Raw genomic sequence first — 27,136 nt, 5'->3', positions numbered from 1 at the left:
GAAGACATTTACATTTAAAATAATTATTGATAGGTTTGTACTTATTCGCATTTTGTTAATTGTTTTCTGGATGTTTCATAGTTCCTCTGTGTCTTTCTTCTTCTCTTGCTCTCTGCCTTTGTGACTTGATGATTTTCTGTAGTGGTGTGCTTAGTTTCTTTTCTATTTTCCTTTTATGTATCTAGGTTTTTGCTTTGTGGTTATCATGAGGTTTACGTAAAACAATTTAAGTTTGAATTCAATCTACAGCTTTTTATATTTTTATTCCCCCCCCCATGTTTTATAGTTTTGATGTCACATTTTACATCTTTTTATCTTGTGTATCCTTTAACTAATTGTTGTAGCTATAGTTATTTTTATTACCATTGTCTTTTAACCTTCATTCTAGCTTTATAAGTGATTCAGCCACCACCTTTACATTATTCTGAATTTTACTATATATTTAACTTCTCCCATGAGATTTATACTTTCATATGTTTTCCTGTTACTAATTAGCACAATTTCATTTCAGCTTAAAGAAGTCTTAACTTTTCTTGTAAGGCTGGTTTAGTGACAATGAACTCCTTTATCTTTTGCTTGTCTGGAAAACTCTTTACCTCTCCTTCAACAACTTTGCCAGGTGGAGTATTCTTGATTGGAAGTTGTTTTTGTTTTTTTTTTCTTTCAGCATTTTGAGTATACTGTGTCACTCCCTTCTAGCCTACAAAGTTTCTGCTGAAAAATCTGATGATCTTATGGGGGTTGCCTTGTGCAAAACATAAGTTATTTGTCTCTTGCTGCTTGGATTCTCTTCTTGTCTTTAACTTTTGACAGTTTAATTATAATGTGTCTTGATGTGGGTCTATTTGAGTTCATCTTTTTTGGAACTTTCTGGGTTTTCTGGATCTGGATATCTGTTTCCTTCCCCAGGTTAGGAAAGTTTTCAGGCATTATTCAAATGAGTTTTATCCCCTCTTCCCTCTCCTTCTGGGACCCTTACAATGAAAATGTTGGTCTTCTTGATGTTGTCCCATAAGCCCCTTCAACTATCTCTACTTTTTTTCATTCTTTATTCTTTTTGCTGCTCCTATTGTGTGAGTTCCACCACTCTGTCTTCAATTCCATTGATCCTTTCTTTTGTTTTATCTAGTTTGCTGTTAAATCCCTCTAGTGTATTTTTCAGGTCAGTTATATTCTTCAGCTCTGTGACTTCTCTTTGGCACTTTTGTGTATTTTCTATCTCTTTGTTGAAGTTCTCACTGGGTCCATTCATTCTTCTCCCAAGTTTGGTGACCATCTTTATTACCACTATTTTGAAATTTTTTTCAGGTAAATCACTCATCTGTTTCATTATTGACTTTTTCTGAGGTTTTATCTTGTTCTTTCACTTGGAATATATTCCTATTTCTTCAATTTCCTCAACTCTCTGTGTTGGTTTCTATGCACTAAATAAAACAACCATCTCTCCCAGTCTTAAAGGAGTGGTCTTGTGTAGGAGATGAAACTTATTGTTCTACTCTGCCTTAGCTCTTGGTTGTCTGTCAATCCTTTGTGATTGTTCATGCAGCCTGTTTTATTTTTAGTGGCTCTTTGTAGTTGAGGGTGTGCCAAGATCTGTCAGTGGAGGGGAGGATCTGTCAGTACCTAGATTCAAGTGGTTTGGAAGCCAGGCCCTCAGGCAGCAGCTTTTAAAGTACGTAAATACATGTAGCCCTGTGGGGTCACAAGCATAAATCTCACTGGCCACCAGGGCCAGGAAATCTAGAGGAGTCTTCTGGGTGGCAGTTATAAAAATCAGGGTGCCAGACAAGCTGTCTTCCAGGACATGCTGGTAACCTGGAATGAGGCAGAGGGAGAGCACAAATATGGCATCCACCCACCTCTGTCTGTGCTGTTCTTACCTCAGTAGGCCTAGATGTGTGCTAAACCAGATCCCTGCCCTCAGAATAAAGTTCCAGGTCAAGCAAATAGGTCTCTGTCACAGAAAGACTGGGTGCAGGTTTCAGTCTCCTGACTGTGCAGTGCCCTGGGGATGGTAGCCAGCCAAGAAGTGACTCTCCAATTATTGTAGTCCCATGGGACACATGAATGCCAGCCCTGCTGGCCACCAGAGCCGGTGATCAAAGTGTGTCCCATGGGTGGCAGTCACAAAAGCCAGAGCACCAGACATGCATAGGGCTCTTCTCTGAGAGATACTGGTGCTCTGCAACATGACAGAGGGAGAGTGCAAAGATAGTGCCGGCCCTCTGAGGTCTCTGGAAAGGATTACAGTCAGCCCTTATATGTGTTTAATTAGAATCCTGTCCCTCAGGTCATAACTATGAATATAAGCTAATAGGCCTTTTTCACAGAAAGACTGGGCTCCTGGGTCTGTTGCCTCTTGCTGGCCCTGGGAGTGTTGACAATTAAGAACTCTTTCTTGGTTGGTTAATAGTGACAGTGATTGAGGCACTCGTGAAAGTACATACTAGGGAACACAGTTATAAACTCTACCTTTGAGGAGGTAGCTTATGAGCTGAGTTGTTCAACAAGCATCAAGAATTGACTCTGCTGGTGATATGCTAGATGGCCTGAGAATACAAAATTAAATAGAAGGAGCATTTGTCTCTTGTCTGAAGATTTACAATCTTGAATTAAGTTTGAATAGGAAGACACAAATAGTCAATAAGGTAGTAAGGCTGATAGCCAATTTGCTGAACTGTTAAAATAACCAAATTCTTCCATACCAGAGTAAGTAGCAGCTAATCCAGGTACTCCTTTATTTGTTCTCTACTATGTCCTGCCTCATTATCACCCCCAACCCTGTCTTCCATAGTCCCCGAACTTTCCTGTGTTCTAGTAACTAAAGGTTTAATACTTTTATGCACTCAACATTTTACATATAATCCCAGGGGATGCACTTCACCAAGGGGTAAAAAAGTTTCAAGCCTTGAAATAGCAATGAGAATTTGGTAATCTGCAGTTAAAGGCCAAAGTGTGAAGTTCAAGTTGGGGAAGAGAGGGAAATGGAAATGAAGAACTCATAAGGATAATATAGACCCACGGAGAGATATTAAGCAGATATTTTTTATAAAATGGTAATTTTGACCAACCTTAGTATATAAGCACTCATTGATGTGTGTTGAACTAGCTATTATGATGCTAATGAATTATTATTAGTAACATATACTCTTACGTTGCATATGTTTTTTGCTGTTGCTCTTTCTGTTCCTGCCAGCTAATGAGTTTGCATCCACATTTGCAAGATGGCTAATCCTTGTCTGGGATCTTATCTGCTGATGAAACAAAAGAAAATGAGATGAGGCACACAGAGGAGGTTGAGCTAGAGATGTAGTTTCAATAAGCACAAACCTCCAACCAATGGGAGGAAAAAAAGAAAAGCTTCATACATACAGACTTGCATGCAGGGACTTTACCTCCTTAGCTATACAATTATAAAATCTATTATGCCAATATTACTCCACTTTTCAATAGGTGATTTCAGAATTATAGACATGAGCACTGAAAAATCATTGGGAGGGGGAAAAAATCAAACTTGGTTGATCTGGAGTGATTTTTCCATTTCACTCAGAACATTTTACCAAACAGTATCCGAATATTGACAAATAGGTTTACTCATCAATGTGCATAGGCATGAGATCACTAAGAAGTTCTGGATTAAAAAAGGGCCAGTAAGAAAGATTGGCTATATGAAAATATTGCGAGAATTGATTCCCCATTGCTTCCTTCCTTCCCAAAGAGAGAATGTATTCCTTATTAATGGATGATTGTTACAGGTCAAATAATAAACACCCAAAACAGTACCTGAGCAAATCAGTGTTTTATTTTTACATCATAGTTTACTGTTCTTCCTGACAGTCACTGCATTGTAGATACTGTCAATTATAATTCCTAACACTATGTGTATGTTTCTTCATCTTCCATCTTAAGAGTAACTGAGTAATGTTATTTACTTCCATCACATATTAGTCTTCACGTTCTTCCAGCAACAAGCTCCAAAATCAAAATCTAACAATCAATAGAATATGTATGCATAAAAAAATCCAAAATTTATCCCCTTTGAGACATATGGGAATAAAATTTTCATATTCCCAAAGGTCTGCATTTTTTTGGCATTGAACAGGGTATTACAATTTAACACAAAATCAGGTGACATTTAATACTATTTAATATTTTACAACTCTTTCTCTACTAATACAGATCATCTTAATGTGATAGAAATGTTTCTTGCACAGCATCATCTTGGGGGAAGCTTTGCCCCTATGGTGTTCCTCTTCTCCATCCCTCTTCCTGGGGTTGGTGGTGGTGCCTCCCCATCGCAGCAGCTCAGGGAGATCCATGCAGGCAGTCCTCTTCACTCTGAATGGGCAAGCGCTCTGGAGGAAGAACAGATTCCAATTTCTGCCAGCGCTCTGGAGGCCACAGGATGTGAGTAGCATGACCATGCAGGAGTCCCAGGGAAACCTGAACTCATGAGAGACACAAAGTGAGAAAGATGTTCTTTTATACAGGATCATCATTTAATATCTTGAAAGCAGAATTTGATCCAGGTCTGATGTTCCATGGAAAGATAACGATGATGATTAAGAGAGTAAACCCTTAGTGGCATTTTTTCTAGGTGCTTTATATATGTAAGTTCCTTTAATACAACCATTTGAGGTAGGTACTGATATCCCCTTTTTGCATAAGAGAAAACTGTGTTCAGGGAGGTTAAAGCACTAGCCAGAGGTCACATAGCTCTCAAGCCACAGAGGCTGGCTTCAAGGCTGAGTAGTCCAAGTTCAGGGGCTGCACCCTTAACCTCTATCGTCAGTAGACTGGTTGCTTAACCCCCGGGGGCATGAACATTCTCAGAATGTAAACTCCCAGTATCTCAGAGAGACTTTTTCTTTTTTTTTTTTAGTGGAAAATCAGAGATACCTTAAAAATATCTATGTTGTAAAAAATACTGTCCCACATACTGGATGAGCAGCCGAAGTTAGGTGTGAGACTGGGTAGGGTGCCCCCACCGAAAGTACACTGAGCAATTTGGATCTACTGCTCACGAGGAGAGGTGGGAAACCAAGGGAGAAAAATCCAGTATATGGTCTTCTACTGATGATGGTTCGACTTATGACTTTTGACTTTATGATGGTGTGAAAGCAAGACACACTCAGTAGAAACCATACTTCCAATTTTGATCTTTTCCCAGGCTAGCAATATACGGTATGATACTGATACTTTCTTGTGATGCTGGGCAGTGTCTTTGAGCTGCACAATTACAAGGGTAAACAATTGATACACTTACAACCATTTTGTTTTTCACTTTCAGTACAGTATTCAATAACTTACATGAGACAGTCAGTACTTTATTATAAAATAGGCTTTGTGTTAGCTAATTTTGCCCAACCGTAGGCTAATGTTAAATGTTCTGAGCACGTGTAAGGTAGGCTAGACGAAGCCATGATGCTTGGTAAGTTAAGTTTATTAAATGCATTTTTTACTTAAGATATTTTCAACCTTCAGTGGGTTTATCAGGATGTAACCCTATCATAAGTGGAGGAAAATCTATATGAAAATCACTGCAGATGGTAAAAGACATACCAGGATGGAAGAGGAGGCAAGGGAAGGGAACTTCTCCTGGAGGATATAAGACTGAGTCCTGAGAGGGAGGGAGCCCTTAAAGACATGTCAGGGCTCCCTAGGGACATGAACTGCAGTGCTCCAAAGAATGTAGCAAACCGGTTTAAAATGCAGATCAAGGCCCTATACTCAGAGATTTCCAGGCCCTCCCTCAGACCTGTGAAGGGTAATCTGTGCCTTTTGTTGGTGCTATCAGGTAATATTTTAATGGTATGCAGAAGCTTACAAAACACACTCATATTGAGTGCCATCTATAAACCAGATACTATGTGTCCATTTTATTTTCAAATGTTTTTCCTATAAATTGGAGCTCCATAGTAACTAACATATGACACTGCTTTCATTAAAGTTCTTCTATTTGTATGCATTTGAAAAAAACACACTGCCCAGAGACTCAGAGCTGGATGTCAAGGGAGACACTTCCAAATAGATAACCAGAAACATTAAAAAAAAAAAAAAGTAAAGAAAACATTCACAACATCTTGAAATACACACAAAATAAGCCCAAAGGGTACCAAGAAGCCCATGGGCCCAATAAAGGAATTTTTCTTCAACTTGTTACTGTAAAAATCAAACCTACAGAAAATTTGAAAATGTTGTATAAAAAACAGCTCTATTCACCAGTTATTTGCATTTTGCTGCATTCATTTCCCTCTCATATGTGCATGTATGTATTTCTACACATATACTTTTTCCTGAAACATTTGAAAGTTGTCATCATGCTGAATTTATCCCCCAACACTTCAGCGTGTATCACCTAAGACACCTTCCTACATGAACACAATACATTATATGCAAGACATCTAATATTGGTACAATATTACTTAATATACAGCCCATATACAAATGTTTTCAATTGTCCAAATGTGTTTCAGAGCGATTTTTATTTTTTAATTTTCAACAAATTGCATCATGATTGTCACTATGATGCTTCAGTTTACATTTGGCTTAATCTAGAGGTTCTACATCTGTAATTGCCCGATTCTTTTCCCCTCCTGATTAGAGTCAAGTGTTCTTGGCAAGAATACCATATAGTTGATGATATTATATTCTTACCATTTTATCACATCAGGAGGCACAAAATATCAGTTCATCCCATGTCATGTGAAGTTTGATCATTCGATTAAGGTGATGTTGACCAGGTTTCTCTTGCAAACCAATCATTTTCCTTTTGTAATAAGTAATCAGGGGGATGATGTTTTGAAATGTAAATATCCTGTATGTCAACAACATATCATCTCACTGCTCTCTGAAGGAAGCTGGTTTCTAAAGCATCTAATAATTTTAAAATCTATTGATTATCCTTTCTAAATTTGTTATTTCTTTTACGTTTATTAGCTTCCCTTCTTCTCTTAAGAAGTGCTGTCCCCTCCAGCCTCAAATGCCTATATATATATATGTGTGCGTGTGTGTATATATATACATACATATATACATAGTTTTTTTTTTAATTGTAGTACACAGGATCTTTTAGTTGTGGCTTGTGGGATCTAGGTCCCTGAACAGGGATCAAACCCAGGCCCTCTGCATTGGGAGCACAGAGTCTTAGCTGCTGAACCACCAGGGAAGTCCCCAAATGCCTATATTTTAACATAAAAGATTCCTTTTTAAATTCAAAATCTTACTATCATTTGCTTTGTTTGATACTCAGATGTCCTATATTGGGCCAGTGGGAGTCCTTTGTTCATCTTTGGATAGGTCTCCATGAATCTTTGAACACTTCCTAACTTTTTGGTACCATTAGGTGTTGTGGGCTTACCTTGTACTTTATACCTGTTCCCTCTGAAATTAGACATCTCTTTAAAGAGCCTTGGTTTCTTTTATCAAGGAATGCTATTTAGAAATCAAGATCTGGTACTAGATGTGCTCATTGCTCCTGGGGGTGTCAATCTTCTATGCCATTTCAGGGGATAAACATAAAAAGCCCCAAACCACAGGATTCTCTCTTACCTTCCTGCATTCCCTATTTCTATCTCCCTTCTTCCAGAGTGAGCACTCTGTCTCTCCATAACAACACATTTACACTATCCTAAAATACACAAAAAATAGTTTTGAGATCACTAAATATTACCAACAACAAATTTCCTGAGTAAAAATCGAGATTTCTTTGCAATTACTTTGGTCCTTAAAATAGATCTCATTTTAAGTGTGTATTGGCAGAGTCCTGTATTCTAAACTTAGTTGAATTCAGTCTTTTTTTCTTCCCAATATACAGTTATATTTCCATTCAATATATAGTTAGGCCCATTTGTTTCTACTTGTATTCAATTTTAGAGTTTGCTTTTGTTATCCTTTTTGATTCAATTTAACTTTTGAATAAATATTTAAATGGTTTAAGAGTAAAATTATTCTTAAAAGGTATGGCATGCAGAATGATGGCCCCACACAAACTCCCAAGGTGCATATCCTGATCCCCAGAAGGTGTGAATATGTAATGTTCCAGGGCAAAAGGGGAATTAAGGTTACAGATGGATTTAAGGTTGCTGATCAGTTGGTCTTAAGATAAGGAGACTATCCTATAGGATCCCATGGATACAAATGTAATCACAAAGGTCTTAAATGTAGACCAGCTAGGCAGAAGGGTCAGATTCAGAGAGATATTTGAAGATGCTGATGCAGAACAGGGCCATGAGCCAAGGAATGCAGGTGGGCTCTGAAAGCTGGCAAGGAAACAAATTATCTCCTAAAGCTTCCAGAATAAAGGCAGCCCCACTGATACCTTAATTTTAGCCTAGTGCCCATTTTGGACTTTTGGCCTCCAGAACTGTAAAATAATAAACTTACGTTGTCTTAAGCCACTAAACTTGTGGTGATTTATTACACCAGCAATAGGAAATAATAAACTAATAAAAAATATATGGAATATATGGAAGTTCCACTCCCATCTGCTACCTTACCTAATAGGCTAACTATATTAATTAGTTTCTGGTTTATCCATTTTTTTCCAAAAAAGAAACCCAAATACATATTTTTATCAGTTTTTATCTACTACATTCTTATTTCCCTTTTTTCTCATACTGAAGGTATATATTCTCTTTTGCATGGTACTTTTATTCTTAACAGTATATCCTGGAAACCACTTCCTATCACTTCATAAAGATGGAGCCTGTGGCTTTTACAAAAGCCCTATCCGACATCCAAGCGATTCTGATTAACCCCACTAGAAATCTAGATCTGGACTTTCCACTTGGCTACACACCAAGAAAAAAGGTAAACCTAACCAACTTTAAAAACTCTCTTGAATATATCTGGAACTCCTAAGTAACCATTCTAACCATATTAACTGCAGAAGCCTAGATCTAAAGAAGCCTAGATCTAAATGGTCTGTCATGCTGCCGTTTTTTTAATCTATTTTTGTTCTTGTCTGGGCTCAGCTGAGCTAGAGAACAGCTGGTCTCCATCCCCTCCACAATAACCCTTTTTAGATTTGATAGCTGCTACTCAGTTGTTCCTCAAGCCTTTATTTGCTTTTCCAAGTTGTTTAACTTTTTTCATAAGGTTGATCTGCCAATCTTTTAACTTGGCTGAACTCTTGCCAATATTTTTGCCTGATTTCCTAGTTTCGGAGATCAATTTTTACAGAGTGATTCAATTTTTTTAAATCAACATTCAGTTTACCAAAACCTATTATAATTTTATTCCAAACATTTATTAGAGATGCTACTCTAACTTCCTGAAAAAAATGATTCATCTTCATAATTATAAATAATGGTGAAAATTCCCACAGATGGATAATGTCAGTATCATTTTAAAATATGGTATGGGAATGCAAAATATAACTGTTTTTTAAAGACTGAGATTAAGATAGAGAGTGCCTAGTCACTCTCTTAGCTATCTTGTCACGGATCTTTATTTTTTTTGGTTGGTATGTACATAGACATGCAAAGAACACAGTGAATTTAAAAGGGCATAAAAATCCAGAAATATATTAAACTTTAAACAAATTAAAAGTTCTCTTCAGGTACAGCGTTGGTGTCCACACATACTGTGTTAGGCATGGTCTTCCAGAGAAACAGAACCAATAAGATGTGTGTATATATAGGAAGAGATTTTAAGGAATTAGCTTTAAGGAATTAGCTCACACAATTATGGAGACTTGGTGAGTCCAAAAATCTGATGCAGAGGGCCAGTAGGCTAGAGACTCAGGAAAGAGCTGTAGTTTAAGTAAGTTCAAAGGCAATCTGCTGGTAAATTCCTCCCTGGTTGGGGGAATGTCAGCCTTTTGTTCTTTTCAGGCCTTCAACTGACAGATCTGCAGTATGTGGGTGTGACTTATCCAACCTGCTTTCAAAGTCCACCCATCTAAATGTAAATCTCATCCCAAACCACTCTCGCTGCATGATGTTTGACCAAATATCTAGGCACCTTGGCCCAGCCAAGTTGACCCACAAAATTAACCATCATACCTACAAATATAATCACCTCTGACAAACATATTTCCTCTGTGCTTACTCAGTGTCACACACAGTGTTCACTATATTCGGGGTGATGTTCCAAACGACTTACTTACACATACTGACTCATTTAATTCTCACAATAACCCTGATGCAGGTACTATTACTGTCTCTACTTCATAGTTGAGGAAACTCAGGTATAACAATACATTTTTTGAGCTGAGGCTTTAATACATGCCCTCTGGCTCTCGAATATCTATATCAGGATCATCACCATATAATGTATTATACAAATGAGACACTTCTGACAGTCAATGGGGGCACTTTTTTTTTTTTTTTTTCTATTTTTATTTATTTATTTTTGGCTGTGTTGGGTCTTCGTTTCTGCGCAAGGGCTTTCTCCAGCTGCGGCAAGCGGGGGCCACTCTTCATCGCGGTGCGCAGGCCTCTCACTATCGCGGCCTCTCCCGTTGCGGAGCACAGGCTCCGGACGCGCAGGCTCAGCGGCCATGGCCCACGGGCCCAGCCGCTCCGCGGCATGCGGGATCCTCCCGGACCAGGGCCCGAATCCGTGTCCCCTGCATCGGCAGGCGGACTCCCAGCCGCTGCGCCACCAGGGAAGCCCTGGGGGGGGGGGGCACTTTTTAAATTAAGTCAGGATAATAATTTGTCCAAGACTGTCCTGGACAAATTAAGATATGGTCACCCTAATCATTACTACTTCTTGATATTCCTAGGTCCCACATACTTTCCTGAAACAAGTAGACTTATCAAAAGGAAATGCACATTATGGGCAGAATTGTGTTCCCCCCAAATTCATATACTGAAGCCCTAACCCCTAGTACCTCAGAATGTGACTGTGTTTGGAGATAGGGCCTTTAAAGAAGGGACTAAGATAAAATGAGGTCATTAGGGGAGGCCCTAACCCAATCTGATGGTATGCTTGTAAGAAAAGGAGATTAAGGCACACAGAGAGGTAACAGGGTTGCATGTAGACAGGTGAAAGACCACGTAGGGACACAGCAAAAGGACAGTCACTTGCACGCCAATGAGAGTGGCCTTGGAAGAAACCAAACTCACCAACACAGTGATCTTGGACTTCTAGGCTCCAGAACTGTGAGAAAATTTGTGGTTTAAGCCATGCAGTCTGTAGTATTTTGTTATGGCAGCCCTAGTAAACCAATACAGACATAAATAAAAAGGAACACTGTGCTGGAAGCCAGCTCCTGAGATGTCCCAATATTCACACAAAATAGGGGAACAAAGGAAGAGGATGAGAAAAAAAAGGAAAAAAAATCTGTTATTAAAGGGCGAGAGAGAAAGAGAGATGCTTACGCATGTATTGAACACAATTTTTTTCAATAGCTTAAATACTCTGACCAACCAACCTAATATTTTATTGGGACTCAACGCTCCCCTCTCTTTGCTCATTTGTGTTCCCTGTGTAGATGTGTCTCCTCCAATGGATTCACAGTATTTTTAGGCTTGAGGAATTCACTTTTACAGTAAATTTAAAAACACAGCACCAAAAACACATTAAACATTATAAACCCTTAGCAGATCATTGTATTTTTAGTATCTACTGAATGAGAAAATAGGTCTATTTACATGTATTAATGAGCCTCTTACAATAACTCTCTTGCCCAAAGATGGGGAATCAAGGATCTAGAATATTTGTCACCAAACTATTTTGACTGTGTACCCCACTAGCAAAAATACTTGAGAATTCACCTTTGTATTTATATATTTAAAATTGTATATATAATATATAAATATAAAATTATATAATATATAATTATATAGAAGTATATTAAAATTATATATACATATGTATTAGTATTAACACTCTATAAAACCAAATGTTAGTAAAGCTCAAATTCTTATTTTTCAGATCCAAAGTTCTAATTATTTATTTATTTATTTTGCATCCAAGGGATCACTATAAACACCCCCTATATATTCCTACTCCCTCTTTAGAAATCCCTTCTCTGGCAAACACCAAAATTACTGTCTGGAACGTGATCAGTGCTATCAGTCAACTGGCTTGTTTCGTCCACATGCTGCCAAGGGACCACATGGACTAAATTTACAGTGAACTACCTGTCTTTGATCGAACTGGCTCCACTAAGAAGTTATTTTGGCATCTGGCAGACACAGCCTTCAAGGGCCCAGCCTTTGCTTCAGGTGCCAGGGGCACAGGTGTGTGTTACTCTGGTTCCCTCCACCCATTTCCACAGGGCTACAGTCTACAGAACACTCTTCTGATTCTTGGCTTGCAGGGCACCCTCTGTTGAAGGAAGAGCTTGCAAGGACAGTCTGTGAGTACTGTGGTAAAATAATAAAAATAAAACCAGTTACTTTGTACTGGTCATTGCTGAGCAAGGACAAACATAAGCACGTGAGTCTAGAGATAGGACAGAGGGGAAAACACAGAAAAGAAGTTAAGGAAGAAAGAAGATGACTGTTAATGTGAGCAAACTCCTTTTTAAAAAGATGTTCAGAACTAGAGCCAGGGTCAGAAGAAGACCAATATGAAAAATCAGGTGAAGCATAAAACTTCCAAGTTTATGTGATTAAAATGTTTTCTGAAAAGGACAATGTTTCATCCAAGATTAGGAATTACTTTTCAGCAACAAATATTTGTTGAATGAGTGAATGTTCATTAAAGAGGAAAGCTAAAATCTGGAAATGCTATATTTTCTGATCTGGGCATCAAGGAAATTCCCTAACTTATCTTAGGAGAAACATCCATAGTTTGCTAGAAAACGATATTAAGTGACAGAAGAGCTTTACAGATTATGTGCCACCGTGGATTGACCACAAACTAGTGCTACCAAAAAACTGTGGTACAGTTCTTGATACAGTTCTTTGGTCCAGTCTCAAAAGAATTTTTTAAAGTTACAGTATAGAATTTAAAACATATACATGAAATACATAGATTTAAAATTTTTATATTTACTGCCTCTTAAGAATTTTTAAATATATTACACAGGCAAAGAAAATTGGTTTGGATTGCCTCTGGTGACTACCATTTACCTCCAAAACAAATGAACAATATTAGGGAGGAGAGAAATGTATAATGACTGGTCCTCAGTCTCCTGGGATGAGTACCATTGGTTTTTGAGTAACAGACCAAAATTCTGGCTACTTGTCCTCTTCCACACATTAAACTTTTCCTGAATACAGCATCCACATCAGTCTGCTCACAGTGGCAGCCAGGGAACACTGCTCACTGCTGTATTGACAAACTCTTTCTGGACTGGAGTACCACAAAAGAGGATGTTGTCTTGATAACTACTGATAAGACCAGAGATGCGAGTGGTACCTGGAGAGCAGGACACTGGAGAGAAACATGGCACTTCACTCAGGGCCCGTGCTTTGGTACTGTGCATTCAATATGATGCTGCAAGTGGAGAGTGCAGGGCAGGTTCTGTGCCTCGGGTGATCAATCCCGAGGGAGCAGAGCACTGTACACCAGTTACTAATCCCGTGGAAGGACTCCAGCTAAATGGAGGACAGCATAGATCATCACAATGCCAGCCACAAGGAACAGACGTCTAACATCTCACCCACTGCATCTTGGTGTCCGTCACCAAGGAAAACACAACGCCATCAAGCGCTGGATGGAAAAGTGCAACGCTCACACAGAAGAGACAGAGCAACATCGGCTTCCACTGTGGGTGTTGCTGGTACTCCACAGAGAAGGATGCCCTGATAGTGCAGAGATTTGCCTTCCTGACCCTGCCTCTGTGGTCACCATTTTCTGGGACTGTCAGTGTTACACAACAACAACACTCAAGGCAGGTACTTAAAAACAACCTAAAAGACTAAGAGAAAGAAGTTGAGGAGAACAAAGTAATTCCTTTATCAGAGAGCATAAAAGTGAGCTCTCTTGAAATTATGAACAAAAGCAGATGCGTGGTCTAAGTGAATCAAAAGAATTAGAAATAAAGATGGGCAAAAACATACCATATGGAAGAATAAGCAACGGCACTGCTTTAAAATATTATGAAAAGGATATTTTTTGTAAGCCTGAAGGATAGAAATGATAGCACCTACTTTATTTTTACACATGGATTAACATATACAAATCTGAGGTTTTCATTAACATTGTTTGATACAGTAGACAAGGGTCAGAGAGAGAGTAGTAGTGGCTTGTCAACCAGCACACATTCCCAAGATGCTTATCTACACAGCATTGAGCAGATAAACATAGTCCTCTAAACAAAAACATGGAGGGAGACTGCTTGAAGTCTAAGCAAGCACTGACTGGCATCTACTCAAACACAAACTAGTAATGGCAAAGCTTTGGTTGTAGAGGTGAATGAGAGGCAGGAGGGTCATGTACTAAAGAATTATGCAGAAGACAAACAAGGAGAGTATCAACACTCCTAAGACCTAAGCTGGTGAGCAAAAGAATATACAGGAAGAAAGGAGGGGAGAAGGAAAGCTCTAGAAAAATGGAGAAATAAGTTAGAACAGAGGGGAAGCAGCAGCAGGTAAGGTAAAAGGCACAGCGGCAGTGGTGGCACACTGAGAAAGCTTTATTTGTGGGGAATGGACCACTTCCATTGCCCCCCTCCCACAGGGACCCTAGTAGCAGCACCAGTTATGAGAACACGTCACCATCCAGAAAATCCCAGCGCCGTTCTCTTTCTCCTCCCTGAAGTGACAAGAGGAAGGGTCCTTGTACCTGGGAATATTTCCCTTGGATGAGAACGCTTTCCTTCCTAAAGATGTATAATACAGGCTCACAATACCTTATCTACAATTCCAAAATCCAAAGAGCTCCGAAAGTTCAATTGTTTTGTAACTCTCTGGTAGCAAAACCAGACATGACCTAAACTGTTAGGAAATCATACCCTTTATCCCCTGCAGTGTGCCTATTCATAATTTTTGCTGCAGAAGTATTAACGTGCTTGATTATAGAAGTTGCCCCAGACTCTGCTGGGAACGTTATGTTACATGGCATAGATACTGTTTAGATGCTGTGTATAGACACTGATACCACCTTTTCAACATCCAAACAGTCTGATTTCTGAAACACATTTGCCCTCCAAGTTTTAGATATAGTATTACTATCTTTAAATATCTGCAAAGATGAATATTTACCAAAGAGGATAAATGTAACCAGAGTTTTGGGCTCAGTCCTAGGTGAGGTGGGACCCCATCTAGGACCTCACCAACTGGCGGGAAAGACAGATGTTTAAACAGAGCATCAAAATACAATCCAATATGACAGACATATAAAGGAGCCAAGTGCCCTGGGAGCAGAGACTGCAGTCAGGCCTTGGGAAGGTTCCACTGAGCCGCTGCATCTAAGCTGGCTCTCAGGGATGATGGAGACTTCCCTCTCCTGAGGGTAGACCTTTACCCAATGACATCCCCTGCCAGATTTCTGTCTAGAGCATTCTCCTAATCCTCCTTGCCCCCCCAGTGAGTTGCAAAATTGAGACAATGTGATAGGTTGATACAATCCAGTACTTTGCCATCGAAAAGGAAAGTCATATGCTTTACAAAAGATTCAAAATGAGATTCTCTCTTCTAAAGACCTCATTCTAGGACAAGTGTTTTCCTTCATTATCAACAATTTTAACTTTAATCATTTCAAAGCAATTTTCCTGTTCAAGACTGAGCTTTAATCAGAATGTATCTTCAGGTCACTTCATGGCCTCTTCAGGATTCTCTCTAGGTAACTACAGAATCATGCATAATCATTCCCGTCCCCCCCAGCCCCGGCACCTTCAGTAAATAGTTAGTTCAACATTTTATGCAGAAATAGAAACAAAACAGGCCTCTAGGGTTATCTCCAGCTAATTTTCATGAATTAATTTCCCAGGATTAATGTTTATGCACCAGTCTCTTCACCACATAATCAAATCACTGGAGTTGAAGTGGTCTAACTCCTTATTTTGCAGCTTGATTAAGCAGGTGATGAAATACTTGAATATAATTTGGATAGTTAGAAACTCACAGTATCAATAAACCACAGTGGAGGATGACATTACTGATGATGTCTCATTGCTTACTTCTGCTCTCTCTAGTAGCTCGTGTCCCACATGCTATTTTTATGTAGGAGATAAAACAGTTCATATAAATACATGAGGGGAGAGGCGTAAAAGTCTTTATTGTTGTTGACATTGATTTAAACCATATTTAGGCCACTGGGCAGACAGCTGCTGAGACAAACCAGACTGCCATTGGTAGGAGAGGATTTGGGACAACAAGGTATCCAGTAGCCGTTGCCAGACCTGCTGCTATGGTGGATGCAGTCACATCCCTACCATGGTTACCTCTGTTCATTTGGGTGGTTACCTGGCATCCAGTCTCTATCTTACCATCTCTCCCTACTTCCCATCCCTCTTTTATTCTTTTTTCAAAAAAAAAAAAAAAAAAAATCGAGGAGGCTTACAAAACAACCAACCAGGAACAAAAGAAGATGAATAAAAGTGACAACTACGAGAGCCAAGAGAGTTGCTGTGGAGAGCACACTTGGTACGTAGCATGTTTTCTTCCTCATGGTGGCTCTCAGATAGCTAGCTTACACAGTTCTCATAGAAGAGGGGGAAGTGTCCCAATTTTTAAGGGAAGCTAAGTTTTTATCTGATTAAATTTCTGCAAGCTATTTCTCACATGGGCTCTCTGTCCCAGGATACTCGAAGCATCAAAATGGACAATGTGCATGGAAGTAGGTTCCACCTAAAAGACAGTAGGACAGTTCAGCTTACTGGCAATCAGCTGTTCTGCCAAATGATTGAGGCGATGTCGTCTTGTATGTAATCTAGAGACCTAACTTATTCCAATGATAAGTACTTAGATTACCTGGCAGCACAGATAGATAGAATGCCCTTTAAATGATCTTTTCTAAATATTTCTTTCACCTGTGTTTTTGATATACAAGATCTGTTCTGTATTGTTTGTGGCTGGAGATAATTCCTGATCCAAAAATCTGGCTGTGTATCTACAAATGAAGGATGAGTTGGAATTGATGACCTACTGCACTCAGCCCTTTTCCTCATCCCAGAACAATACCTTAGTGGTCAGCGCTATAACTACTGTTCTTAAATTTAAGCTTACCAAAATCCAAAGAATTGTGTTGATAAGGAAAAAAGAAATTATGCAGTATAATAAAAGGTAATTGAAAGAATGGTCTAAACCCTAGCAAAACTGGCTTCTCTAGAAGAAATATCCACCAGGTATTTGAAATGATAAAGGTACACACGGTGAAGCAGGTTCTTAAGGATCACTAAGATCATTATAGGTATGGGTGTGGCGTGCGTGGTACCTCCCATCTCAACCACCTTTTTGTGTCTGTACAAGTCTTGGTGAGAAGAAATGCCTTCATCCACTGCCTAACACCCCAAGCTGGATGGTCCAGATGTTCCTTCTCTCCATTGCCAATAGCTGAGGGTAGGCACATGACCAGGGCTCAACCAATTGGATACTCACATCCAGGGCTATGAATGTGAAGGGAGCGATGCAAAGACACAGGAATAGTCAGAGATTACTGGCAGAGAGGAGAGTGCCAGGAAGTGTGTAGGGACACCAATTGCCAAACCCATCATCCTGCTCCTATGTGTGACATAAGGGTGTCCTATGTCGCTAACTGTCTAATTCCCAAGGCCTGTTTTCATCCCATCCATTCAGTGATATCCAATATCGATATCCTTCCACTGACATCTTTTCTACTTAAATTAGTCAGGGTGAGTTTGTGTTATTTGCAACCAAGATACCTGATGAATACACTGCCATGGAAATCCTTACACATGAATAATGTTTATAAGGATATTTAGAAATTAGGTCTAATCCTCAGTCCCACAGGTGAGGAAATTGAGGCTCAGAAATGCTGCCCAGTCAGTTACGGCTGGGACTCAGCACCGGCTCCTAGTTCAAAGCCGTTTTCACCATACCTGTTAGCGATACAAAGTGTAGAGCCCTGGAAATTGTAATGTTTGGCATGGGGCCCTGCATTGATGCTTTCTAAACCTGCTTTCTCCCCAGGGAATAGTGAGGCCTTTCATTTTCTGCAGGAAAAAAACCAAACATTGCACATGAAGGTTTGTACACATCCATGCCACTTTGGGAACTGTTGCTGATTTGTAGCAGCAGAACACATTACAAGTCACTGGGCTGTAAGGAATGCTTGCTGGCGGTGACAAGAAAGGCAGTGCTTACTACAGCAATGCGGTTACGTGCATGTGCATAAAAGAGCCTGCAAAACGAAGAACTGGGGAAATCAACACCATAGATACATAAAAGCCTACAAAAAAAACAATCATAACTATTATTCTTAAGATATTTACTCTTCAAATTAATAAAGGACTTAAATTTTTTTTAAAAGCCTACTATGTGCAGAGCACAGGGCATGATGTTCTAAATGTACCAAGATGTATGAGCCATAGACTCTGGCCTTGAGGAGCTTACAACTCAGTTGGGAAGATGGTGGTCACAAGCTTGATCCACAGGATGTGTTTGGCAGAAGCAGAGGTTGCAGGAGATGAGAGTGATCTGGTGAGCAACACAGGCCGTTGAAGGATTAGGAGGAGATATATGTCCAACCCTGTAACAGGGGATGCCACCTCTGCCCACAGTCGGAGGAAAGAAAAAGCAAGGCAAGAAAGTGGAGAGCAAGAGAACATTCAGGAGATATTTTGCAATGGTGCTGCCAAGAGATATGATTGTGTATAAGAGAAAAGAAACGAAAGGAGCCTTCGGGAATGAAATGCACATTTCCTGGCACGGTATGTCTGGTCCTTCATTAGTGGACCTCTGCTTTATGTCTCAGTGCTCCTCAACTTGTACCAGAATCACTCCCACACCTCTGCACATTTGCACATACTGCTTTCTCTGCCTCCTGAAAGGCTTTCTTTCACTGTTTACCTGGATAAGTCCCCTTCATCCTTCCAGACATATCTTACATGGTACTTCCTCCTGGAAGGCCTCCAAGCCCTCTTGCCATTCTCTGCAGTCTGGGCTTACTTATGATAACTAGTAATTACCACCCTGTACAATGAGGGTCTGTTTAGTTCTTTGTATCTTACTAAGTATGAGCTTCTTGAAGCAGGCACTGTCATTTTCTAAATCAAGGGAATGAAAGTAGAAAGAAGCTCAAAAAATGTTGACTGATTAAATTAATGAAACAGGAGATGATGTGGATTTACACTAGATATAATTTAGCACCTGATTGGACCTGGGAGCTGAGAAAAGAGCAAGGTGTAGAGATAGCATTACCACCTTTCCAGGCAGGTGAGAAATGAGCTATTAATAATAGAGGGATCACAGTAGAAGGAGCAGATATGGGAAATGATGGGTTCAGTTTTGGATTATCAATCTGAGGATCCTGCTGAATGTCACGGGAAGACATCCCGAATGCAACTGAAAATTCTGTGCAAGAGTCCAGACAATGGTGGCAAGTAGAGTTTAGACATTCAGGAATCACCCAATTGTACCCACAGGAATTAATGTGCTCACCTAGAGAAGAAAGTAAGAGTGCTAAGGACACAGACCTGGGGGGACATTGCATTTCAAACGTAACGCTAGGGAGCTGTCAGCTACATGCAAGAATCAATACATTTTGCTGAGCAGTAACACACCCACCTCCAAGGCTTGTGAGACTTTTGCACAAGTAGAGACATACTGCTCTCAGCTTGTAAAAAGGTAAGCATTGACAACAGAGCAGAGATTAGGGGAGGAAATAGTTGTAAGCCACCTTTAAAACTGTAGTTGCCATTTTTTTTTTTTTTTTACTGTGCCTAGAGAACATGTAAAGATCCAGAAAAAACCTATTAAAATTCTGAAAATGATGTTCACCTAGTGTGGTTATACATTTGTATATATGTATGTAACTCATGGACTAAATATATAATATAAAAACAAATCAGCAGACTGATCAAAATATCTCCTCTAATGGAAATAACTGTTTTGTTACTTTTAAACATTTTTCTTTCAGAAGAGTAAGTAAAATGCTTTCTAAGATTTTTAGCTGAGTTTTAAATTAATTTCACACTCTTAATACCACTTTGGTCAGAAATAAATTGTGTGAACCAAAAACGCTACTTAAATTGCTGTATTATTTATGAGGAATAATACTATTCATGGAGGGTAATTATAAATCTTCTAGTTTAAATATTATGATCTATTTATTTTTAATCAGGTTCACTACTAAGTAAATAAAAACAGAAGAAATGTAAACTATTGAATAGATTTTTGCTACTTTTGTTAGTTGTAAAGGATCTTGTTGCCTTCTTGAGAAGTCATCTTGTTAGTATAGCTTGAAGCAACAAAGAAATAATGGTGCTGTGATCATGTTAAAAGCACACACTCAAAGAAAAACTTAACTATGTGAGGTGATGGGTGTGTTAATTATCTGGATCTTGGTAATCATCCCACAGTGTACACGCATATCAAACCATCCCTTTCTACATTTTAAATATATACAATTATATCTGTCAGTTATTCCTCAATAAAGTTGGGAGGGGGAAGCATATTGCCCAATGTCAATTCTAATACTGATATTAAGTTCCTGAATTGCCTCTATGGTTTTTTTTGGTTAGATTTTGAGCTCCTGCAAATAATAGTTTTCTTGCTTTTGTACTTTGATTACAGTAGTTAATTCAGAGAAATCTCTCGAGGGTTATCCGACATTCAATCAATAAACATGCTAGCACAATGCCAGGAGCTGGGATGCTCTGTATGAGATAGCAATTGCAGTATATTGAAATTAGGGTAAATTTAGTCTTTTGACTTTGACTATGCACAGTTATTGTCTGAAAGTTAATTATTGACGATGTTTAAAGTTCAAGTTTATGTCATGATAGATGATCCATGTCAAAGATGGCATAGCAACAATAAGAAAAATACTGGTCGGATTACTAAGAAACAAAAACAATTCCTGAGAGCTAACTATGGACCGTGTGTGGCTTATTTACAGAAACTTTCTATATTCCAAACTATTTGCTCAATTAGATTGAATGATTCGAAGGCATCTCTCTTCTCTCTATGTTGGCTGTATACACACACACACACACTTGCACACAGCTTGGAAAAGGTTGATAAGTGCAGTAGTAGCCTAAGAAAAATATAACAAGGGCAAATTTATTTTTCCAGCGCAAAGTTACAAATGATCTTTGATCTGACACTGGATTATACATGACTTTACTCCACTGACTCAGATAACTGAATGCTGGCTCTAATTTATAAATTCTTAGTGTTGTACCAAACAATTACGTTGTTTAACATATAGGTTAATGTTGAGAGTACAACAGGCTGATGCGTACTGTTAAAACTCTTGGTGCTTTATAAATTCAGAGATAATGTTAAATTGTCAGGACTTCAGCCCAAAGAGAGACTGGGCTTAGCCTTGTGGCCCCACTGCTGGAGACACACACTGCCCTGGGGAGAGGAACAGAGACTTGGCTGATGATAAACGTTTCCACATATCTAGTGCTCTGTCTTCATCTCCGTGCCAGCTTCCCAGTATTAAGAAAGTGTCATCAATCATTTTCCTTACCAAAGTGGGGGTGGAGTGCACAAAGCACGAGGAGTAGAACCTGCCCTGCCTTTGGATGAAGCCTTTTCATGAGGATTCCTGGCCATATTTAGCCCACTGTAGCCAGTACTAACAGCATTTGAAGCAACAGTTCCAATTAGCTTTCCCTTTCCTTTTAGCACTTCCCCCCACCGCCCCGGCTGGCTTTTCCGTATCTTCTTAAACCTGAAAAGACAACTGCTTCATTACTTAAAAAATTTTTTTAACACAAGAAGTTGGAGGGGATATCTCAACCCAAACAAATTTGTTAAAGACAGAGTCAAAAGAGATGCTCTCTAATCATCAAAAATCCTGATGATTCAGTATCAGTAGCACACTGTCCATGTTCCTGAAATAACATGATACACAGATGGTCCAAGGGTAGAGGAGTAGAGTAAGTAAGCATCAGTAGCAGAGTGCCGAGAACATAAGCTTTGGAGTCAAGAAATCACAGTGGGATCCATACTGGAAAAATGAATAGCTGCACCACCTTTGGTTAAGTGACTCCACGTCTTTCAGCCTTATTTTTCTCAGGGCCGAAATGGGAACGAAAATATCAACTTTGCAAGGTTGCCACAAGAATGAAAGGGTGCAAAGTGCACAGCTCTAGGGCAGAGCCTTGATACATACTAATTACTACGTTACCCCATAGTAAATCAGGTGCAGAGGAAGCCTGAAGTATAATAAAATAACACCAAAAGAGAAGAAAATGAGGTGTTGAAAATAGCTACATTATATTGTATCCCATTGTTAACCATGAATAGTGTCCAATTAGGGGTTATGCCTTTGAGAAAAAATGTTTTTGGTTAGCTGATGATGTCGGTTTATAAGTACAAAACTGACTGTAAGAATTCTTGTTCCAATAACGTTCCTTCTTAGGAGCTCTATCAACAATGGCAATAAAACATGGGTGCTGGTATGTTTCATTTTTTGATACAAGGCTAAACTTTGAAGGAGCTTTTCTATATACTGAGATGAGCTCAATAAAAACAAAATCCTCTGGATTAAGGTAACATCCCTAAGAGACTTCTAGCTCTGGTAAAGACATTTGCAGTAATGAAAAACAGAGGATCGGAGGACTCCATTGTTGCTTTAAATTACATGTGTGACAGATCACAAAGAATTGCTTTTAGGTAAATGAGCAATATTTTCTTGATTTTCTCCCACTCTTTAACAGCAGTTAAAAGGTCCCCGGGAAGTATGAATTTTCTTAACAAAATAACACTGCAGTATAAATGGTGCCAGTTCCTGACCACTGACTCATTCCTTAACGTTTGCTGACTTCTGTTTACACGATTCTGTTAAATAGTGACCTTAAACATCAGTGGCCTGTCTTCAGTCTCCATCTTCCTCTGTAATTTTCAACCCTGCTGATCATTCCCTGCTAGAAAGTCACCCCTGGTGATGACTCTACTTCCTAGTGCTCTAAAGGTGCTCCGGTTTGGCTGGCTTCTCATCATCCCAATTTCCTGAATCTAGGTATTCCCTGTGGTTATATTTTTTCTCTTTATATGCACTCCCTTGGTAAGCTCATCCACTGCCGTATCTTGAGCCCCCACCACTTTGCCAATAACCCTCAAATCCCTATTTCCAGCCTTGCCCTTTTTCCTGACATCCAGACTTGATTCTCAGTGGCCTGTTGGACACTCCCAACAAGAAGTCCTCCTCATTATGCAAATATGATGTACACAACACACCAGCTCATCAGCACTTCCCCCCAAGTGAGTGTCTTACCCTGTTTTTTTTTTTTTTTTTTTGGTACGCGGGCCTCTCACTGTTGTGGCCTCTCCCGTTGCGGAGCACAGGCTCCGGACGCGCAGGCTCAGCGGCCATGGCTCACGGGCCCAGCCGCTCCGCGGCACGTGGGATCTTCCCAAACTGGGGCACGAACCCGTGTCCCCTGCATCGGCAGGCAGACTCTCGACCACTGCGCCACCAGGGAAGCCCTCTTACCCTGGCTTTTTGATTTGGGGATCTCCCTGTTGCCCAGTCTTCACTGCAGTCTTAGAGCCATAATTAGACTTCGGGCTTTGCTTCACCACCATCTTATTAAAATTAGTTGCCAGATTCTTCCTTGCTTGAATCCCTCTGCTCCTTCCCATTCTGCCATCATCCAGGGAAAAGTTCTGATTTCCTCTTCCCTGAATGAACACAGTAACCTCTATTCCAAACTCCCCAGTTCCAACCTTGTTTTGCTCCAGCTGCTGTACATACTGGTACCAGATTAATTTTCTTAAGCTTGGCTTCAATCAGATAATTCCCAGGATTATCACACTTCAGTGGTTCTTTACTGCCTACTCGTGTAAGTAAAAGAGGAACGGCCTAGCATGCAAGACAGTAAGAGGCCCACTTACCTACCTTTCCAATCTTTTCTCTCACTATTCCCTTATCATGTACCCTACACAAGCTCCGTCTAGGTTCTCCAGGGTGACTTCAGTGTCCATCAAAGCTTGAGAACTAATGCCCTAAACTACCAAAGTGAAATGGTCACAACAATTTCCTGGCTCCTCTGCACCTATGGCTTTACTCTTGCCACTCCTCTAAGCATCCTTCATCACCACCTCCACATCCTCATTCTACCCCTCCCTTGACTTCCAGCAACATTTTCTCCTTTTTTTTTTTTTTACTTTTATTTATTTATTTATTTTTGGCGGCGTTGGGTCTTCATTGCTGCGCAAGGGCTTTTCTCTAGTTGCGGCGAGCGGGGGCTACTCTTCGTTGCAGTGCATGGGCTTCTCATTGCCGTGGCTTCTCTTGGTGCAGAGCACAGGCCCTAAGCACATGAGCTTCAGTAGTTGTGGCACGTGGGCCCAGTAGTTGTGGCTCATGGGCTCTAGAGCACAGGCTCAGTAGTTGTGGTGCATGGGCTTAGTTGCTCTGCGGCATGTGGGATCTTCCCGGACCAGGGCTCGAACCCGTGTCCCCTGCATTGGCAGGCGGATTCTTAACCACTGCTCCACCAAGGAAGCCCTCCAGCAACATTTTCCATACAGCTTTTTAAAAACGACTCTCTTCCATCCTCAATGCTATAGATTTCTCTCTTGTCACCTTATTTATAATTACATATTATGCCCTATCTTCCCTAGCTGACTATATGGTCCTCTAAGGCAGACCCCTGTCTAATATGTCTTTTTATTCCTTGCTCAGTGTAGCATTTTATCCATGATTGGCAGTCAACAAATACCTTCTTCATAAACAATACAATGTCAAAAATAACCACATTCCCTTAGACAAGACCAGTGTAGGAAAGAACCATTAACTGTGTGGCTGACAACATGGACCTGTTTATTAATTGTAGCATGAAGTATATTTCACAACATTGATTACTTCAGAATATAGATCTTTTTTTGAGCAAAGAACTATATCTTTAAAAATAAGTTTTTAAGATTTTATACTTCTTGGCAAAAGAGTCAAAGCTTGTATACGTAAACGGGTCTAATTATTGCTTTATGTAAACAAACTACCTATGGCACATTGTATTTTTCAAAGATGACCACACAAGTACCTCACAACTCAAATGCTCCTCTTCAATGTAATCTTTCCACCCCACTCTCCCTTTAAAAGGTAAAGTCTATTTCTTCATCTGGTTGGGAGTGGGCACCTGTGACTGCTTTGATCAATTCTGGGCATAGCCCTTAAGTGGTCTGGCAGCTTGTGCTCCTTAGAAACTATCCATCATATGAGAATTGTGACTCTGTGAGATCACCATGCTGTGAGAAGCCTCGGAGAATGAAATGTCACATGGAGAGAGAGTGAGAGAAAGAACAAAGAACACCGAGGCACCAAACATCTCAGTTAAGATGTTGAATGTGGGTCCTTCAGCCCTTCCCACTACAGTTGATGCCACGTGAGTCAAACTCAAACCACCTAGCTGAGTCCTTCCCAAATTCCTGATGCATAAAATTGTGGGTAAAATAAAATGGTTGTTTTATACCAGTAATCTTGGTGCAGTTTGTTACACAGCAATAGATAAACACTACTATCACCACTTTGGACATGTAGAACTGTGTCCATGCAAATACAAACTTAAAATGGTATGCTGACAAAGCAGACAGCTAATCTTACAAACAGTAAACTTATATGTTATACAACCTAAGTGCTGAAGAAAACCTAATACTGACCAATTTATGAATTCCCCTTTAATTATGTCCTTAGCAAAAAATTAATATGAAAAATGGATTACATATCTCTAATATTTTCCAAGTCAAGCCTCCATTATGGAAGGTACACTAAAGAGTACGTTAAAAAATAAGCTGAAGACTATCCAAGAAACATAGGTATAAGTAAATAATTGGAAAAGTTTGCAAACATGTATTCTGGTAAGTACATTATTAGTTTATATGAATTATGATGTATCCCAACATTAAAATTCTACATAGCCATTAAAAATGATGATATAGCTATACTGACAGTAAAAATGTTCATACTATGTTAAATGGAAAAAGCCAAGTACAAAACTGTGAATAACACAATCTCATTTTGGGCTATTTAAAAAAAAATAGTTATTTGTCCCCTCTTCCCTCAACCCCCAACACACATACAGATCTTTTTTCCTGCGAGGAAAAAAAAGATTAAAAAGGATGCATACTGGGCTCCCCTGGTGGCGCAGTGGTTAAGAATCTGCCTGCCAATGCAGGGGGCATGGGTTCGAGCCCTGGTCCGGGAAGATCCCACATGCCACAGAGCAACTAAGCCCGTGCGCCACAACTACTGAGCCTGTGCTCTAGAGCCCACGAGCCACAACTACTGAGCCTACGTGCCGCAACTACTGAAGTGTGCGTGCCTAGGCCCCGTGCTCTGCAACAAGAGAAGCCACTGCAACAACAAGCCCACACACCACAACGAAGAGAGTAGTCCCTGCTTGCTGCAACTAGAGAAAGCCCGCACGCAGCAATGAAGACCCAATGCAGCCAAAAATAAATAAATAAATAATTTAAAAAAAGAAAGATGCCTCTCAATGTCATTATCCTTAGGGGGTTATATTACAGTTCATCCCTATTTTCTTCTCTTATTTTAAGGTAGTAATTCTTAAACTATGCTCCCCAACCACAGAATCAGTATCACTTGCGAACTTGTCAGAAATGCATATTTGTAGCCCCTACCTTGGTCCAATCAGAAAGTCTAGTGTGGGGTTCAGCATTCTGTGTTTCTATACCCCTACTGGTAATTCTGATGTATGTGAAAACATGGGAACTACAGCTTTACTTCTATTTTCTAATTTTAAAAAAGTGAATGTGTTTCCTTTATAAAGAATTTAAAAGGCCATTTTTAAAAAAAGAACTTAGGTCCCATTTGTTTATTTTTGTTTTTATTCTCATTATTCTAGGAGGTGGGTCAATAAAGATCTTGCTGAGATTTAAGTCAAAGAGTGTTCTAAGTTTTCCTCTAAGAGTTTTATAGTGTCTGACCTTACATTTAGGTCTTTAATCCATTTTGAATTTATTTTTGTGTATGGTGTTAGGGAGTGTTCTAATTTCATTCTTTTAAATGTAGCTGTCCAGTTTACCCAGCACCGCTTATTGAAAAGGCTGTCTTTGCTCCATTGTATATTCTGGCTTCCTCTGTCATAGATTAGGTGACCATAGGTGCATGGGTTTATCTCTGGGCTTTCTAT

General features: G+C 39.7%; 1 protein-coding gene across 2 annotated transcripts in view; it reads right to left on the bottom strand.

Moving 5' to 3' along the window:
• Positions 1-3,780: 3,780 nt before the first annotated feature.
• Positions 3,781-27,136, bottom strand: part of IMMP2L (inner mitochondrial membrane peptidase subunit 2) — a 922,093-nt gene continuing 898,737 nt past the window's right edge. For both annotated transcript variants that reach the window (XM_032643755.1, XM_032643756.1), the window contains exon 7: positions 3,781-4,443. In XM_032643755.1, coding sequence (XP_032499646.1) covers positions 4,306-4,443 — 138 coding nt within the window. In that variant the 3' untranslated portion in view covers positions 3,781-4,305. The remainder of the gene's footprint in view (positions 4,444-27,136) is intronic.

This window comes from Phocoena sinus, chromosome 9 (assembly GCF_008692025.1).
Source record: "Phocoena sinus isolate mPhoSin1 chromosome 9, mPhoSin1.pri, whole genome shotgun sequence".
Classification (NCBI taxonomy): domain Eukaryota; kingdom Metazoa; phylum Chordata; class Mammalia; order Artiodactyla; family Phocoenidae; genus Phocoena; species Phocoena sinus.
Note: the sequence above shows the minus strand (reverse complement) of the source record. Positions and strands in the feature narration are given on the sequence as shown.